This window comes from Panthera onca, chromosome E2 (genome assembly GCF_046562875.1).
Source record: "Panthera onca isolate mPanOnc1 chromosome E2, mPanOnc1 haplotype 2, whole genome shotgun sequence".
Classification (NCBI taxonomy): domain Eukaryota; kingdom Metazoa; phylum Chordata; class Mammalia; order Carnivora; family Felidae; genus Panthera; species Panthera onca.
Genome location: NC_138353.1, coordinates 6,036,622 through 6,055,505, shown reverse-complemented (window position 1 = coordinate 6,055,505; position 18,884 = coordinate 6,036,622). Strand labels below are relative to the sequence as shown.

The window sequence follows — 18,884 nt, the reverse complement described above, 5'->3', positions numbered from 1 at the left end:
TGAGATGAAGTGTGTCAATCCAACAAGTATATCTGGAAAGACCTAATCATCTTCTGTTTAAATCTCTTTGAAAGATTTTATTTTCTTCTCTACATGCATCATGGGACTCAAACTCACAACCACACCATCAAGAGTCACATGCTTTTCCGACTGAGCCAGCTAGGCACCCCTATAATTTTTTTTTACTACATTTGCTATTCTTGGGGCACCTGGGTGGTTTTGTCAGTTAAGCGTCTGACTTCAGCTCAGGTCATGATCTCACAGTTCATGGGTTTGAGCCCCACATCAGGCTATGTGCTGACAGCTCAGAGCCTGGAACCTGCTTTGGATTCTGGTTCTCCCTCTGTGCCCCTCCTCCACTCACGCTCTCTTTCTCTCTCTCAATTTGATATTCCTTGAGGCTACAGTACTATTGAGGACTTAAAGCCTCAAGTTTGGAGTCCATGGATGTTATACTTTCATTACATGTGTTTCACTTGTCAACCACAGTGGTCTCAGAAAGAAATGGTAAGGTGAAAGGAACCTAATTGATTAGGTAGGTGGTGCTTACTCATACTCTATAACCTGGAAAAACTAGGATGCTAATTTTAAGATACAGTATAAATTTGAGAGCATGGGGAGTGGCAGAGAACAGATATAAAGCTATTATCTAAATTGCCATGTTTTCTGTGGTCACAGGCACTTCTCTGGATTCAATGGTATCATTAAGAGCCTTTGTTCATTTTATTACAGGCAAGGATTACTCTATCAGATAGATGGTCATGAAACAGTAGGTCGGGACACTGAATGAGATTTTCAAGTGAGAGTGATGGGTTACTAAAGATGGTGTATGTGGTAGAGAAAATGGAAGAGGAATGATGGTCTTTCCCTCTTGGGAAAGGTAACTGCTGTTGTATATCATCGATGAGTAAAAAATTAGTCTTATTTTTGGAAACTGAAAAGTCTAGAGGACCTTTTAATCAAAAGAACCAAAGTAGGGGAGAGAGGAGGGGCCAACATGGAGGAGAAGTAGGGGGATCCATACTTCCTGTATCTCTCAAAGAAGGGCAGAAGTCAAAGGACTTTGAACACTAGGGCCTGGGAGGAGAAGAGACTGAATTTACTAGGAAGAAAATGGGAAAACTGGAAAAAAGATATGTGAATGACTGTGAACTGGGGGAGATAAAAAAAGGCCACGTGGGCATGGAGGGGAAGGACCCCCTTCTGCGGAGAGACAAAGGGAAGAGAAAGAGCGGCTAAGGAAGTGTAGGTCCATATCTGGACAGGAGAAAGACCTTGGACTGAGATTAATTGGGATCCGATCTCTAACTGTGGGGCTTTCTACTGACTAGGGCCGGCTCCCTACTCGTGCACCTGAGGAGGAGGGGAGCCAGGCCTGGGTGCGGTGGTAGGTCATGGGCTCAGTCCCCAGTTGGAGAAAGTGGTTCCCTCCCTGGAGGGCTGCGCGACAGTACAAAGCCTGCCTGCGTCTGCCACCCCTGGGGCTCAGTGGCTGGGCCGAGGGTACAGTCTGCAGTAGGAAAAGGCAGCCATCTCCCTGGAGTGCTGTGAGGAAAGACAAAGTCTGCCGGTGTCTGCCACAGCGGGGGTGGCGAGGGCAGCGGCTCAGTCCGCAGTGGGAGAAGGTGGTCCTCCCGGAAGTGCAGCGTCACCGACCAAGCCAGACGGAACCACATACCCGGCGCACTGAGAGGCGCTTCCCCAGTGCCAGAGCGCACACAGCAGGACTTGGAATCCTAGCCAAGCGCGGGGTCAGGGGAGTTGGCGGAGTGAGAAGGACCGCCCCATCTGCGCCCGGGGCACAGTGAGGACGACTCAAACAGAGTCCACTGGGTCTGGCTCCCTGAGGAAGAGACTGGGGGATCACCATTCCTCCCCACTGCCGCCGCCACCACCACCACCAAGAGGGGCCTCAGGGATCACTCCCCCGCCCCTAGGGGAGGTGGGTCCAGACTACACCAAACCACGCCCCTTCTCACTGGGTAACTGCGTATCCACCAGGGCGGCACAGGCCCTGTGGACAGCTCCTCCTGACAAGCGCTGTAGCGTTGCCTGTATTCACTCTAGGTCAATTCCGGATATATGAAAATATTCTCCCCTCCCCGCCCCCACCACTTCTCCTCCTTATCTCCTCCCTCCCCTAGGCTGGTTACTCTGGTTATTGGTTTGTCTAAACAGACATATTTAGTCCATTGTCTTGATACATGTTCTACACCTCCTTCTTTACACTCCTTTCTCCTTCTCTGGAATAATCAAGCCAAATAGTTTCTCTGAGTAACTTTATCTTCGTTTCGTCTGCCACCCCTCCTTTATTTTCCTTTCTCTCATGATGAAGCCTTTTAGTGTCTCTGCCTAGTCAATGTTTATTTTTTCTCCCCCTTCCCCCCGTCATTTCTCTCTTTGTATGTGCTCTTCCATCGGCACCGCCTCCACTGTCTTCTTTACTTGTAGTCGGTGTTTTGGGGTTTTTTGTTTTCAGTCTTTAGTTTTTTTGTTTGCGCTTTTTGTTTGTGTGTTTCTGTGTTTTTGTCTCCTGTTTGTCTATCTGTTTTCCTTTACAGGGCTACTCCCAGGAACAAATCAAAGCACACCTGGTGGAGGGTCCAAAATATCTCTATGAGTAGGGCAATAAAATAACCAAAGTCACAACAGACAGCAAGTAACAACCTCTGAAAAAATACCGCCTGAAGGGCCAGGCCCTGAGCACTGTAGGACCCTACTTTAATACAGCAGTGCTCATAAGTGCAGAGCACCCACCAAGCTTTTAAGATGTGTAAGGGACAGAAAACTAGCCAAAATGACAAAACGGGAGAATTCTAAAAAGATATTCCAGGAAGTAGTGCCAGCTAATGATCAAAAATGATTTAAGAAATATAACTGAACAAGAATTTAGAATAATAGTGATAAAATTAACTGCTGGGCTTGAAAAAAATAATAGAGGACAGCAGAGAATCTATTGCTACAGAGATCAAGGGACTAAAAAATAGTCATGATGAATAAAAAAATGCTATAAATGAGGTGCAAAATAAAATGGAGGTCGCCACAGTGCAGATTGAAGGGAAGGGGGGGAGAATAGGTGAATTAGAAGTTAAAATTATGGAAAAAGAGGAAGCTGAGAAAAGGAGAGAGAAAAAATCCAGGACTATGAGGGGACAATTAGAGAACTAAGTGATGCAATCAAACAGAACAATAACTGTATCATAGGAATTCCAGAAGAAGAAGAGAAAGGGGCTGAAGGTGTACTTGAACAAATCATAGCTGAGAACTTCCCCGATTTGGGGAAGGAAACAGGCATTGAAATCCAAGAGGCACAGAGAACTCCCTTCAGATGTAACTTGAATCGATCTTCTGCACGACATATCATAGGGAAACTGGCAAAATACAAGGAAAAACAGAATTCTGAAAGCAGCTAGGGATAAACGGGCCTTAACATACAAAGGCAGACACATAAGGGTAGTAGCAGACCTATCTACTGAAACTTGGCAGGCCAGAAAGGAATGGCAGGAAATCTTCAATGTGATGAACAGGAAACATTTGCAGCCAAGAATCCTTTACTCAGTAAGTATGTCATTTAGAATAGAAGGAGAGATAAAGGTTTTCTCAAACAAACAAAAACTGAAGGAATTCATCACCAATAAACCAGCCCTACGAGAGATCCTAAGGGGGATTCTGTGAGTGAAATGTTGCAAGGACCACAAAGTACCAGAGACAGCACTACAAGCATGAAACCTACAGACATCACAATGACTAAGCCCGTATCTTTCAATAATAACATTCAATGTAAATGGACTAAATGCTCCAATCAAAAGACGTAGGGTATCAGAATGGATAAAAAAAACAAGACCCATCTATTTGCTGTCTACAAGAGACTCATTTTAGATCTGAGGACACCTACAGAATGAAAGGGAGGAGATGGAGAACTATCTGTCATGCTACTGGAAGTCAAAAGAAAGCTGGAGTAGCCATACTTATATCAGACAAACTAGACTTTAAAGGCTGTAACAAGAGATGGAGAAGGGCATTATATAACTACAGGGTCTATCCATCAGGATGAGCTAACAATTATAAATGTCTATGCGCTGAATTCAGGAGCCCCCAAATATACAAAACAATCACAAACATAAGCAACCTTATTGATAAGAATGTGGTAACTGCAGGAGACTTTAACACTCCACTTACAGTAATGGATAGATCACCTAGACAGAGAATCAATAAAGAAACAAGTGCCCCGAATGATATATTGGACCAGATGGACTTGACAGATATATTTAGAACTCTGCATTCCAAAGCAACAGAATATACTTTCTTCCTGAGTGCACATGGAACATTCTCCAAGATAGATCACATACTGGGTCACAAAACAGCCTTTAATAAGTATAAAAGAATTGAGATCATACCATGCATACTTTCAGACCACAATGCTATGAAACTTTAAATCAACCACAGGAAAAAGTCTGGAAAACCTCCAAAAACATGGAGATTAAAGAACACCCTACTAAAGAATGAATGGGTCAACCAGGCAATTAGAGAAGAAATTTGAAAACATATGGAAACAAATGAAAATGAAAATACAACAATCCAAACGCTTTGGGATGCAGCGAAGGCAGTCCTGAGGCGAAAATACATTGCAATCCAGGCCTATCTCAAGAAACAAGAAAAATCCCAAATACAAAACCTAACGGCACACCTAAAGGAAATAGAAGCAGAACAGCAAAGACACCCCAAACCCAGCAGAAGAAGAGAAATAATAAAGATCAGAGCAGAAATAAACAATATGCAATCTAAAAAAAAAACAGTAGAGCAGATCAATGAAACCAAGAGTTGGTGCTTTGAAAAAATAAACAAAATTGATAAACCTCTAGCCAGGCTTCTCAAAAAGAAAAGAGAGAGGACCCAAATAGATAAAATCATGAATGAAAATGGAAGTATTACAACCAATCCCTCAGAAATACAAGCAATTATCAGGGAATACTATGAAAAATTATATGCCAACAAACTGGACAACCTGGAAGAAATGGACAGATTCCTAAGCAGCCACACACTTCAAAAACTCAAACAGGAAGAAATACAAAATTTGAACAGAGCCATAACCAGTTAAGAAATTGAATCAGTTATCAAAAATCTCCCAACAAATAAGAGTCCAGGACCAGATGGCTTCCCTGGGGCATTCTCCCAGAAATTTAAAGCAGAGATAATACCTATCCTTCTCAAGCTGTTCCAAAAAATATAAAGTGAAGGAAACCTTCCAGACTCACTCTATGAAGCCAGTATTACTTTGATTCCCAAACCAGACAGAGACCTAGCAAAAAAAGAGAACTACAGGCCAATATCCCTGATGAATATGGATGCAAAAATTCTCAATAAGATACTAGCAAATCAAATTCAACAGCATATAAAAAGAATTATTCACCATGACCAAGTGGGATTCATTCCTATGCTGCAGGGCTGGTTCAATATTCGCACCTCAGTCCATGTGATACATCACATTAATAAAAGATAAGAACCATATGATCCTGTCAATCAATGCAGAAAAAGCATTTGACAAAATTCAGCATCCTTTCTTAATAAAAACCCTCGAGAAAGTCGGGATAGAAGGAACATACTTAAACATCATAAAAGCCATTTATGAAAAGCCCACAGCTAATATCATCTTCAACAGGGAAAAACTGAGAGCGTTCCCCTTGAGATCAGGAACATGATAGGGATGTCAACTCTCACCACTATTGTTTAACATACTGTTGGAAGTTCTAGCATCAGCAATCAGACAACATAATGAAATAAAAGGCAGAAATGAAATCAAATGAAATCAAAATTAGCAGAGATGAAGTCAAGCTTACACTTTTTGAAGATGACATGATACTACACGTGGAAAACCCGATAGACTCCACCAAAAGTCTGCTAGAACTGATACATGAATTCAGCAGTCTCAGGATACAAAATTAATGTACAGAAATCACTTGCATTTTTATACACTAATAATGAAGCAACTGAAAGACAAATAAAGAAATGTATCTCATTCACAACTGCACCAAGAATCATAAATACCTAGGAATAAACCTAATCAAAGATGGAAAATATCTGTACGCTGAAAACTATAGAAAGCTGATGAAGGAAATTGAAGAAGGTATAAAGAAATGGAAAAACATTCTGTGCTCATGGATTGGAAGAATAAATATTGTTAAAATGTCAATACTACCCAAAGCAATCTACACATTCAACACAATCCCAATCAAAATTGCACCAGGATTCTTCTTGAAGCTAGAACAAGCTATCCTAAAATTTGAATGGAACCACAAAAGACCCCAAATAGCCAAAGTAATATTGAAGAAGAAGACCAAAGCGGAAGGCATCACAATCCCAGACTTTAGCCTCTACTACAAAGCTATAATCATCAAGACAGCATGGTATTGACACAAAAACAGACACATAGACCAATGGGATAGAATAGAAACCCCAGAATTAGGCCCACAAATGTATGGCCAACTAATCTTTGACAAAGCAGAAAACAATATCCAATGGAAAAAAGACAGTCTCTTTAACAAATGGTGCTGGGAGAACTGGACACCAACATGCAGAATGAAACTAGACCACTTTCTTACACCATACACAAAAATAAACTCAGAATGGAAAAAGGACCTGAATGTGAGATAGGAAACCATCAAAACCCTAGAGGAGAAAGCAGGAAAAAAACCTCTCTGACCTCACCCGCAGCAATTTCTTACTTGACACCTCCCCAAAGGCAAGGGAATTAAAAGCAAAAATGAAGTACTGGGACCTCATCAAGATAAAAAGCTTCTGCACTGCAAAGGAAACAATCACAAAACTAAAAGGCAACCAATGGAATGGGTAAAGATATTTGCAAATGACAAATCGCACAAAGGGCTAGTATCCAAAACCTATAAAGAACTCACCAAACTCCACACCCGAAAAACAAATAATCCAGTGAAGAAATGGGCAGAAGACATGAATAGACACTTCTCTAAAGGAGACATCCAGATGGCCAAGAGGCACATGAAAAGATGCTCAACGTCACTCCTCATCAGGGAAATACAAATCAAAACCACAATGAGATACGACCTCACACCAGTAAGAGTTGCTAAAATGAACAAATCAGGAGACTATGGATGCTGGAGAGGATGTGGAGAAATGGGAACCCTCTTGCACTGTTGGTGGAAATGCAAACTGGTGCAGCCGATCTGGAAAACAGTGTGGAAGTTCCTCAAAAAATTAAAAATAGATCTACCTTATGACCCAGCAATAGCACTCCTAGGAATTTACCCAAGGGATACAGGAGTGCTGATGCATAGGGGCACTTGTACCCCAATGTTTATAGCAGCACTTTCAACAATAGCCAAATTATGGAAAGAGCCTAAATTGTCCATCAACTGATGAATGGATAAAGAAGATGTGGTTTACATATACAATGGATCCTACTTGGCAAAGAGAAAGGATGAAATCTGGCCATTTGTAGCAACGTGGACGGAACTGGAGAGTATTATGCTAAGTGAAATAAGTCAGGCAGAGAAAGATAGATAACATATGTTTTCACTAATATATGGAGCCTGAGAAACTTACCAGAAGACCAGGGGGCAGGGGAAGGGGAAAAAAAGGCACAGAGAGGGAAGAAACAAACTATAAGAGACTCTTAAATACTGAGAATAAACTGAGGGTTGATGGGGAGTGGGAGGGAGGGGAGGGTACGTGATGGGCATTGAGGAGGAGGGCACCTGTTGGGATGAGCACTGGGTATTGTATAGAAACCAATTTGACAGTAAATTACATATTAAAAAACAACAAAACAAAACAAAGAACCAAAGTAGGGGTGCCTGGGTGGCTCAGTATGTTGAGATTCCAACTCAATTTTGGCTCAGGGTCGTGGGATCAATCTTTGTGTTAGGTCCTCCACAGAGTGTGGAGCCTGTTTAAGATTCTGTCTCTCTCCGCCCCTCTCACCTACTTTTGCTCTCAAAAACAAAAGCAAAACAAAAATAAACCCAACAGTATTATACTTGTGAAGTTTTCAAATTTGGTCACAGAAATTGCATATTTATATCATTTTATTTAGGATACCCTGTTTCTCTTATCTAAGTAAGTGAAATGTAAGCTTTTGTATAACCCTAAATGAATCATGTGCCTTTTTTTTTTAATGTTTATTTTTTGAGAGGGAGAGAGGGAGTGTGAGTGGGGAGGGGCAGAGAGAGAGGGAGACACAGAATCTGAAATAGGCTCCAGGCTCTAGCTGTCAGCACAAAGCCCAACGCAAGGCTCAAACCCATGAACCATGAGATCATGATCTGAGCCGAAGTTGGACACTTAAACTACTGAGCCACACAGGCTCCCCCATCTGCCTTTTACTAGCCCAGGTGCATCCTGGCTCACTGGGGCATTTCATGTTCTTGGACTCTCCAGGTTGAATATCATCCATTACAATTTTCTTCCATGTTAGATTCAAACCTACAATTTTGGAACTACATATTCATAACCTGAATGTGTTTGAGAGTTATGCACTCCACAGTATATCCCAGATTATTTTTCTGGCTATAATGAAAATACCATAATAACACAATTTCAAACTCTCACCCTCTACAACCTGCCTCGCCATTCATAAATATACACCATATGATTATATTTTGGCATGCCTTTTGTGCGGCAATGAGACCCATGTGTTGCACCGTTATATTAAATGAAAACAGAAAAGTAGTAGGCATATGAAAAGAATTAGGAACTAAAAGAAAATTTCAGAAGCATAAAGATAACACAAACTACATTTTTGCTGGAGCGCTCAGGGAATAATTTGAAAAGATAAGGCTTCATGAGTTTACTCTCAAGAATGAACATACATGGGGCGCCTGGGTGGTTCAATCGGCTGAGCGTCTGACTTCAGCTCAGGTCAAGATCTCACGGTCTGTGAGTTCGAGCCCCACATCGGGCCCCGTGCTGACAGCTGAGAGCCTGGGGCCTGCTTCAGATTCCATGTCTCCCTCTCTCTCTGCCCCTTCCCTGCTTATGCTCTGTCTCTCTCTGTCTCAAAAATAAATAAATTAATTTAAAAAAGAAGAATGAACATACACAATGGCAATTTTGATAACTAGAAATCTCTTATTTACCCTCTAAAACATTTATGCTCACTTGCATTGTGCTTAGTCCACTGGAACAGGATGTCAGATGTCAAGAATGATGACTGCATGCACTGAAGTGTAAGGAGAATGTTTATTACATAATGATGCTTTCTCAGGAGAGCAGGGTAGGCTTCTCAAGTTCTGAAAATGGGTAGAGAAAGCAGGGAATGGTGACTACTTTTGTTATGATGCATCCTGTGTGGGGCGGGGGTGATGGTACTCACGGACACTGCGAACTTATGACTCCTGCCAAGGGAAGGGCCTCTCGGGCGTCATTATTAGCTTTTCCTGCCCAGATGGGCAGAATGGTAAGAGGTTGTAATGATGCTTCACAAGTATCATTAGTCAGGCATCAAAAGTAGAGTCAGACTCTTTAATATAATTTACTCCTGACTGACTTGGTTGGGAAAGACCACAATCTTCCTCATGCTTCCTTTTGTTCCTGATGCACAAATAGCCCCCACTGCACAGTATGATTGTGGAAACTGGTTGTGAATTACTGCTTAGATCAACTACCTAAGATATTTTTAGACGATGTCCCAATTCTTTTTCTATTAAGTTCTAGTCTATTACTAAAACACATTCAGAAGTGATAGAATATTTCCCAACGACAAGCCTTTTATAGAGCTTTCACTTTAAGGGAGAATGGAATGAATGGAATCTCAAAATCACTCTTTCCATTTTTCTACCAAGATAGTAGAATCAGAGAGTGCCTGGGTGGCTCAGTCAGTTAAGCATCCAACTCTTCATTTTGCTGAGGTCATGATCTCATGGTTCATGGGATCAAGCCCCCCGCTGGGGTCCACACTGAGTGTGAAAAAATAAACGAACAAACTCTTAAAAAGTTTAAAAAAAGGTATTAGAATCAGAACATCTGTATTGAAACATGGCAAATTATGTGTTGATTCAGATAAATAAAATTAACTTAAAATGAAAGCAATAAATTTCATAGGAAATAAATCTCTAAGTTAGAAAACACTAAAGATTAATAATTTTTGACTCATTTTGAACACATATCAGACTGGTCATGGGTTGCATGCAATATTATACATTCAGGATAAAGAACAAAGTCCACCAAAAAATCTGTCTCACCCCAAAGTTATCCTTGACTACCTTGTCAGTTAATATTAATAAAGGGTATTTTTAAATTTGGTCTATGAAATGTTTTCTTCAGCATTGTTTCCTTTTACCTTCTGTTGTTGAGGTGGTGGTAATGTGAAATTTGAAAATTCCTCAATATACTTATTTTATTTTAATTAATTAATTTTAGAAAGGGTGCACACAAGTAAGGGACAGGGCCAGAGGGAGAGGGATAGAATCTTAAGTAGGCTCCATGTTCAGTGTAGAACTGACCTGGGGCTCAGTCCCACAACCCAGGGATCATGGCCTGAGCCAAAATCAAGAGTCGTGACAGTCAACTGACTGAGCGACCAAACCGCCCCCCCCCCCCCAATATCTTTATCAAAATTGCACTTTTAAAATGTGTAGCTAATTAGGAAGAACCCTCTTGGATTACTTCCATGTAAATAAGACAAAACCTAATAACGAAAAGGCCTTTGCCCCTCCCCATTCATCCTTCTTGGTCCTACAGCGGCCATCCTGCTGTAAGGAGAGACAGTGCTGAGTGCTAAGGGAGGTGGAGCAGGCAGAGGACTGCCCAGGGGACCCGTCCGATCCCAACCTGCATCTCTGGGCTTCCTGTTATGTGAGAATGATAGACCACCTAGTTGTTTCAGCCACTGATTTCCAGGAGGTCTGTCCCTCACAAATGAACACTGTCTGACCTGACCAATAAGATTAGTATTTGTATTGAGAGTAGAATGGAGCAAGTGAGAGGGAATCTTGAATTTAACATTTTGTAGCTGAGAAGATCTACAAAAGGCATCATCCTTCACAGATGGGTTAGAGCTGTTTGGCACGTGCTGCCTAAAACTCACAAGATGAACCGAACAAAATACAGCTTGAGAATTTATGAGGAATGTGCAGAATGCTAGGGTACAAAGTTACAGGAGTAAAGAATTTGGTGTCACAAATGGAATTACATGTTTACTTGAGCATGTGACCTATTAGTCTCGTAGCTTTTATGCACTACAGTAACTTTCTGCTTTGTACAGATAAAAGGCATTCGATCATTCTACCAGTCAGGAACTATTCTAATCACTGATATTAGCAGGACACAAAATTCCCTGCCTTCAAGTAGCTTATATTCTATAAGGTTAAGTCTGTAAGGATAAAATACGATACTGGTAAGTACCATAAACATGTTCATATACAATGATAGATCACGGGGTTTCCTAATTTAAACAATGTTTTCAGGCAATGCCCACATGATGAGGTCATCTTTGAGCAGAACCACTGAAAGCGTATCATGCAAATACCAATGAGGAAGGGCAAGTGGGTGGAGGAAACAAGCAGAAAATTGCCAGAATGGGAACATATTTACAGTGGATTGGGAATATCCACAATTGTTGTGTGGCTTAAAGAAATGGGATACTAAGTTTCCACTGGAGACATTTAAATTTTGGGAATCCTTGCAGTTAGAATTTTTAAAATTTTAATAAGAAAACTGCCCAGAGTGTTTAAGATTATATGTAACAGATCCAAAACCATGACCTATTTGGAGAATGGATGGACCTATTTCTTTATGGCAACCTTACCCCTACTGAGAGAACATAGTGGTGGGGTGGACAAGGACTTAAAGGAAAGACAGTAAATACCATTTGTCAAAACTGTCTGAGGGATTTGATCCCAGGACTTGTTAAGATACATACTTTTCGTCTTGTCTACCCCTGTAGCCAGCCAGGGGTATACTGCTACTTAAGAATGTGAATCAAGTAAAATTTGCTGGGTCTTTTACGCCTCAGTTATATCTTCAATGTCAACGTCAACAAACAAATTTTTAACATATAAGATATTGTACTTAAAAATTGAACAGTAACAAAATCACGTATTTCATGTTTCCTCATTAGTACAAGATCTACTAACCCCCAATTATTCCTAGTCTTATGCTTCCATGTGAGACTTGTGCTTCCATCTTGTGCCTAGTATTTATACAAAGTTGACTTTTCGTATGTTTCATATCCCAAATTTTATACTAACTCAGATGTGATGATAATGTGACTCTATGTGTGAGGTCGGCAAACTTTTATGCAAGGAACATACAGTAAATATTTTATTCTTTGTAGGCCATACTGATTCTGTTACCACTCTTCCAGTATGTCCTTACTGGGTCAAAAGTACCTAAATATGAACGTGGCTGCATTCCAGTTACACTGTACTTAAAAACAGATGTTAGGCTGTATTTGGCTCATGTTCTGTAGGTGGCAGACTCCTGATCTACACAAAGGAATTAAAAGCACTAGAAGTAGTAACTCTATGGATAAATAAACAATATCTTCCCTATTTTTTAGCCTCCTTAAAATATGGTGGACTGTTTAATAAACTAACACTCTAGTATATGTGTGTATAGCATATGTAAAAGAAACCCATACTAATGGTAGCACAGGGCAGAAGCAGAGAAATAGAAGTCCATGTGGAAAGGAAGTGTCGGGTGCTCTACATGAAGAAGTATAAACTCACGTGAAGGTAGACTGTGGTAAGGTGTATAGGATAACCCCTGAAACAAACACATAAAAGATAGTTATAGGTAATACCAGTAATCCGAAAAAGAATAAAAACGATTTAAAACAAAATCTTCTGTAAAAATTGAGTTACTTCAAAGGCAGAAAATGAGGGAACAGAGCAAAGGAGATCTAAAAGCAATAGCAAGATAATTTAAATCTATATAGTAATATCTGTAAAAGGAAACAGTCTAAAAACCCCATTGAAAAGGAAAAATTGTCACTGATTTTTTTTTTTTTTTTTAGTTTTATTTATTTCGAGAGAGAGAAGAGAAGGAGAGAAAGAATCTCAAGCAGGCTCTGTACTGTCAGTACAGAGCCCAGCAAGGGGCTTGATCTCAGGAACCGTGAGAGCACCTGAGCTGAAATCAAGAGTCTTACACCTAACCATGTGAACCAACCAGGCGCTCCTGTCAACTGGATTTTTAAAAAACAGAAAACAATGTATTCCCTAGGAGAATCACTTCACAAATTAAAGACACAATGTAAAGTCATGGAAAAAAGATAAACATAGATGCTTTTAATGTTATTAAAATAGAGTAGCTATATCAGATCAAAGTTAATTAAAGAGCAAATTCTATGACCAGGGATAATGAAATCTATTTCATAATCATAAAGGGATACATTCCCCAGAATGACATGAGAATCCTAAACCATACACGTGGCAACAGAACTTCAAAACCCCTGAGAAAACGGACAGGAACGCAATGACAGACCAATCAACAATGACAGTCAGAGATCTCCATGTCCCTTCTCTCCATAATAGAACAAGTAGACAAAATCAGTACCTCGGCGACTGTAACATGACTATCAAGGAAACTGCCCCAATTGACATTTACAGAGCTGTGAGATAAAAGAAAAAGTATGTATTGTTCTCTGCTCCTGGCTCCTACATGGAACCCCTAACGTCCTTGTATTTCCTAAGTGACGAGGGTAACAGCAGCATCTTTTGTTATAATGAGGCCTCTCCTGTGTGGGCTCTTTGGGTGGGGCTGCTCACCGGAAGGATGGTGATTTTGAGCCTTATCCCCTCATCCTCCAGAGAGAGGACAGGGGCTGGAAATGGAGTTAATAATGACTGGTCATGCATATATGAGGAAGTCTCCTCAAAAGCCCAATGGCTGGAGGTTCAGAGAGATTTCAGGCTGGCGAACACCGCCCCTCCAGGAGGTGACACACCCCAACTCCATGGGGACAGAAGCTTCTGCACTGAGGACCTTCCCAGACCTCATCCCGTGTGTCTCTTCATCTGACTGTCCATCCGTATCCTGTATCATAGCCTGTAATAAACTGGTAAATGTGTTTCGCCCAGTTCTGTGAGGGGCTCTAGCAGGCTAGTCACAGACAATGAGGGGGTTGTTGGCACCTCTGATCTAGACCAGTTTGCAGAAGCACGTGAGTCAGCCTGGACTTGCGGGGCGGCTGGAGTGTGTGGAGGGGCATCCAGGGAGAGGGTGTCACAGTTGAGGTGAATGGTAGGAAGCCAGCTGGTGTCGGAGACTGCTTGTGGGTGGGGGAAACCCTCCATGTATTTGTGACCAGAAGTGTCAGAAGTGAAGTCTTCTGTGTGAGTAGTGAGGGAGACAGGATAGAAGCACACAGTAGGGGAAAAAACAGACTTTTCTCCCTACACAGGAGAAATACTGATTTTTTTCATTCATAAGAACGCTCCACCTAACCAGGGAATTAAACACAATCTTTAAAAGTGCACACAGTACTTTCCCAAGAGAAACCATATTCTGGGCCATCAAACTAGTCTCGCTAAATTTTAAAAGAATTCACATCACACAAAATATGTGTACGACCACCATGGAATTATGATAGAAATCACTAATAGAAAAGCCTCTGGAAAATCCACAAATACTTGGAAAACAATGACCTCCTTGTGACTAACCCTGGGACAAAGAAGACGTAGAGAAAGAAATGAGAATGTAGCCTGAAGTGAATGAAAATGAAAGCAGAACATTCATTATTTGCCACCACAGCGGGAGAAACTGAAGACCACGTCCTTGGAAAAGGGCTAGCCACAGAACACCTAAGCCAAGGACTCTTCCTTTTTGTTTGTTTGTTTGCTTTGGGTGTTTAACCAAGGGGTGTGAACCTCCTCCTAAGTGAGCTCATGTAGTTCTGAGGCTTACTTAGGTGAAGCAGGACAGTGAAGACGGCAAGGTTCTTGAGGTTATTTATAAATATTTGATTGTGATAAACCAGCTGAAAATGTTGTGACTGAGAACACATAGTCCACTGATGGTAGGTGGATTGTAAAGAGCAATATATTTCTAGATGCATTAAAATAAATGGGGGTACCTGGGTGGCAGAGTCAGTTGAACAGAGCGTGGAGCTCCCTTAAATTTCTCTCTCCCTCTCTCTGTCTCTGCCCCTACCCCACGTGTGCATGAGCCCTCTCATGAAATAAAGTTACAAAATTAAAACAATAAAATTAAAAATAAATGGATATTTTAATGGAAGTAGAGAATATAACATGGCAGATATGAGGGTAGTAATATAGGGAGGGAGTAAGTGAAAACATGATTTCAAAGGTGGTACAATGACTGGAGACAATGACTTTGGGTAGTTAAGATGGGTAAGGAGAAAAGAAAAGGTCACAAAGTACCAGTCAGCTTTCTAGAAGGGTTTTGTATGGTAACAAATATCCCTGAATTCTCTTGGGTTCATCAGAACAAACATTTATTTCTTCCTCATATCACTTCTATCATTAGTCACCTCTTGCTTGGTTCTGTCATTTGAGTCTGGGATTCAGGACAGAACTTCAGTCTATGTGGTTATAACTATTCTTGCACCAGAGAGAAGAGAAGGAGCAAACAAAGCTTTGAAAGCTTCTGTTTACACTTAAAATATGCCATTCTACTCACACTGCATTAGTCAAGGTGGCTATAAATTGGGAAGGACGTGTAGTCCCCTCAAAAAGAAGAAGGGTTGTGTAAGTCAAGTGGCCAAGCTTGATATCAAAGAGCAGAGACATATAATCTCACAAGAGGGTGATAATTAATTGGAAATATTACAACGTACGATAGTACAACTTCTATCAGGAATCATTTATCCCTTCTTTGTATTTCACACAAAATACACTTAGGTTTGTTCCGAAAGAAAAAATTTCTACCCAAACATGACTACAGTCACATGGGAGGGTCTCGCGACAGTCTCGTGAGATTCCTCTTGGTTGAGAGCCTGACGTGGAGTCCTCACTCCTAACACATTATGGTGGAACAGAAAAAAACTCAATAAACCCTCCCATTCGGAAAAGAAAAGGAAAGGAGGGACCCAGCAGTCTCTGGTCCACAGCAAACAGGGAGGGGCAGGAATGAGGAAGGATCTTTTCTTAGGTTCTTACTTTTCCCCTGAGAATAGCTTTCCAGTCCTTTGTGTTTCACCGTTCTTGACTTCATGTAGTTACATCTGCTAAAGTGTCAGAAACCCTGTCTTCCTTGCACAACCAGCCGTTTTCCCCAGTGACCTCCTTGCCATCATAATGTACATCACCAAACATTACTGCATGATCACAGTTTCCTTCTGGTGCAAACTTGGCGCATCGTGGACAGCACAGTATTTTTAAATAGCACTTTATGTGATACCAAACAGCTACATCTATTAGCTACGCCCACCATATTTAGCTAGACATGCCATGCTCTTCGTATTTATTTCAGGGTCATTGAGCCTCTCGGGCCCCTCTAATAGAGCCACGCCTGTGCTTTCCGTTCACTAAGCCATGCTGTCCAAGAGAAGCAATCCCACAGGACCTACTGCAGTCAACGGCAGGTAACTTCATAGGGCATTAATTAGGGCCATGTCTTTCATGTAGACTTTGCCATGATTTTGAATTTTAACTTGTGCTTGACCTCAAAGGATTTATTAATGGTAAGTTTTACCCGCTAGAGATGAGACACAGTTACGTCCTTAAGTCCTACTTGCAAATCAGGTCATTCACTTCTGACATCAGGTCTTTCTTGGAATACTGTGTTAAATGCAGCTGAGAACAAAGTGGCATGGTAGTATCTTTTGCTTTCCTGATCTCTATATTGGTGGAATTGATATACAGGGGGGATAACCATCCCCCACCTCGGGAGCATTTGCAAAGTTCTGGGGACATTTTTAATGTCATCATTGCGGTGGTTCCACTGGTATCTAGTGGGTACAGGCCGGCGATGCTGCTAAATATCCCACAATGCACAGTACAGCTTCATACATGAAAGAGTTATCTGAGCCCCAATGTCTACAGAATAGTATAACTTATACCATGTAAACCTCAATCAAAAGAAAGCAGGAATGTCTATATTAATACCAGATAGAACAAATTTCAGAGAAAACAAAATTACTGAGGATAGAGGGGGAAATTACATGATTGACGGGTCAAACAAGGTGACTTTGCAATGCTGAGTGTATATCCACCAAAGAATAGCTGCAAAATATGTTAACCATCAAATGATAGAACTGAAAGGAGAAACAGACAATTTGACAATTACAGCTCGAGACTTGTCTCAATAATTGATAGAATAATGACAGAAAGTCAGCAGGACACTGGTGAACACTACAACACCATCAAGTCACATGATCTCATCAACATTTTTATAACACCACCCAAACACAGGAGATTACACATTTTTTCCCCTCAAGAACATATATCAAGACAGTTCTTCTGCTGGGTCCTAAGGCACCCTTCAGCAAATTCAAAAGAATAGAATCCTAGAGGGTGTTCACTGCCCACAATGGAATCCAACTACAAAAACATAAAGTTAACAGGAAAATCTCCAAACACTTGGAAATTAAACAACACACCTTCCAAATAATCCACAGGAAGAAGAGGAAGACTTGAGGGAAATATACGGCTGCATGAAAATGAAAATACAACATGTTATTATCTGTGAGATTCAACTGAAGCAGTACTAAGAGGGACATTGATGCTCAATGCTTATACTAGAAAAGAGGGACAATATCCAGGAACAATCTAAATTGCAGCAAGAAATCAGAAGGGAAAAAAAGAAACACAAATGAAGCAGAAAGAAGGAAATAAAGGCAAAACAAAAATAAGTAAAACTGAACATAGGAAACAATAGAGAAAATAAAACAAAGAGCCGGCTCACTGAAAAAAATCAAGTTCATGATTCACTAGCAAAACTACCAAAAAATATAAAACATAAATGACTCATAATAAATTAAACAGGGAATATAACTCCAGAACCTGCAGACATCAAAAAGATAGTAAGGAACTAATACAAAACACACATATACTTGAAAACTTAGGGGAAATGGACCAATTCCTCTAAACGTACGCCTTACCACAAATCACCCATGTGAAAGGAATGATAGGAATCCTTTGAACTGCAGAGTAAGTCTGCAATCTGAAAATTCCCTCCCGAAAAAGAAACCTGCAGGCACACAGTGAGTGTTGAGTGTTCCTCAGCATCCATTCCGTGTAGCCAGGTGGACTGGACTGTAGGGACCTCGAAATGATAACCAGCCCTTCCCTTGAACACATACCCTAGATAAGAGCCCACAGACACAGAAGCAAACGTGATTTCCTGATAGGACTTTCCCAATCTTCCCTATGATAAGCATTCTTCCCCATCTCCCAGGGTCTTCCCCTTGTCCCCTTTTGATAATACCCCCCACACCTCCAAAAGCTTACCAAAACCTACTCTGTTTGGTTTGAATTGACCATTGTGGCCTTAGCCCAGAACCCCAAGGCATTCCATTGAGGGACCCTGCCCTAAGATCTCTGCCTGCACCCTGTCTTAATCTCCTCACATGACTCCCATGGGTGTGCAGAATAGCTCCCCCACGATCTGTGAGTAATTAACTTCTCTACTTCACTTTCCCTTACAATCTCTTGTTGAACCGTGGCTCACCATCTGACATCTAGGACTCTACTTAACAAATATTAGTACAACAAAGTCACAACACCAACACTAGACAATTCTATCAAACCTACAAAGAATTAACAGGAATTCTACACAATGTCTCTCAGAAAATAGAAGAGTGAATACTTTACCCAACTAAGCGTATGAGGCCGGTATTAGCGTAATACCAAAACTACACAAAAACATTAAGGAGGCAGGGGGAGATAACTACCAAAGAATTCCCAAATGAAGGTGCAAAAATTCTTAGCAAACATTAACACTGGAAGTCA

General features: G+C 41.0%; 1 protein-coding gene across 5 annotated transcripts in view; it reads right to left on the bottom strand.

Annotated features, from left to right (window-relative positions):
- Window positions 1-9,196: 9,196 nt before the first annotated feature.
- The window catches only part of LOC132691138 (zinc finger protein 677-like), a 39,548-nt gene continuing 29,860 nt past the window's right edge, over window positions 9,197-18,884 (bottom strand). The window contains exons 5-7 of one of the 5 annotated variants that reach the window (XM_078438762.2): window positions 17,534-17,583; window positions 12,699-12,735; window positions 9,197-9,926 (exon numbers count right to left, since the gene is read on the bottom strand). In XM_078438762.2, the coding sequence (XP_078294888.2) occupies window positions 9,895-9,926; window positions 12,699-12,735; window positions 17,534-17,583 (119 nt within the window). In that variant the 3' untranslated portion in view covers window positions 9,197-9,894. The other 4 variants (XM_078438763.2, XM_078438764.2, XM_078438766.2 and 1 more) reach the window with 4 other exon arrangements.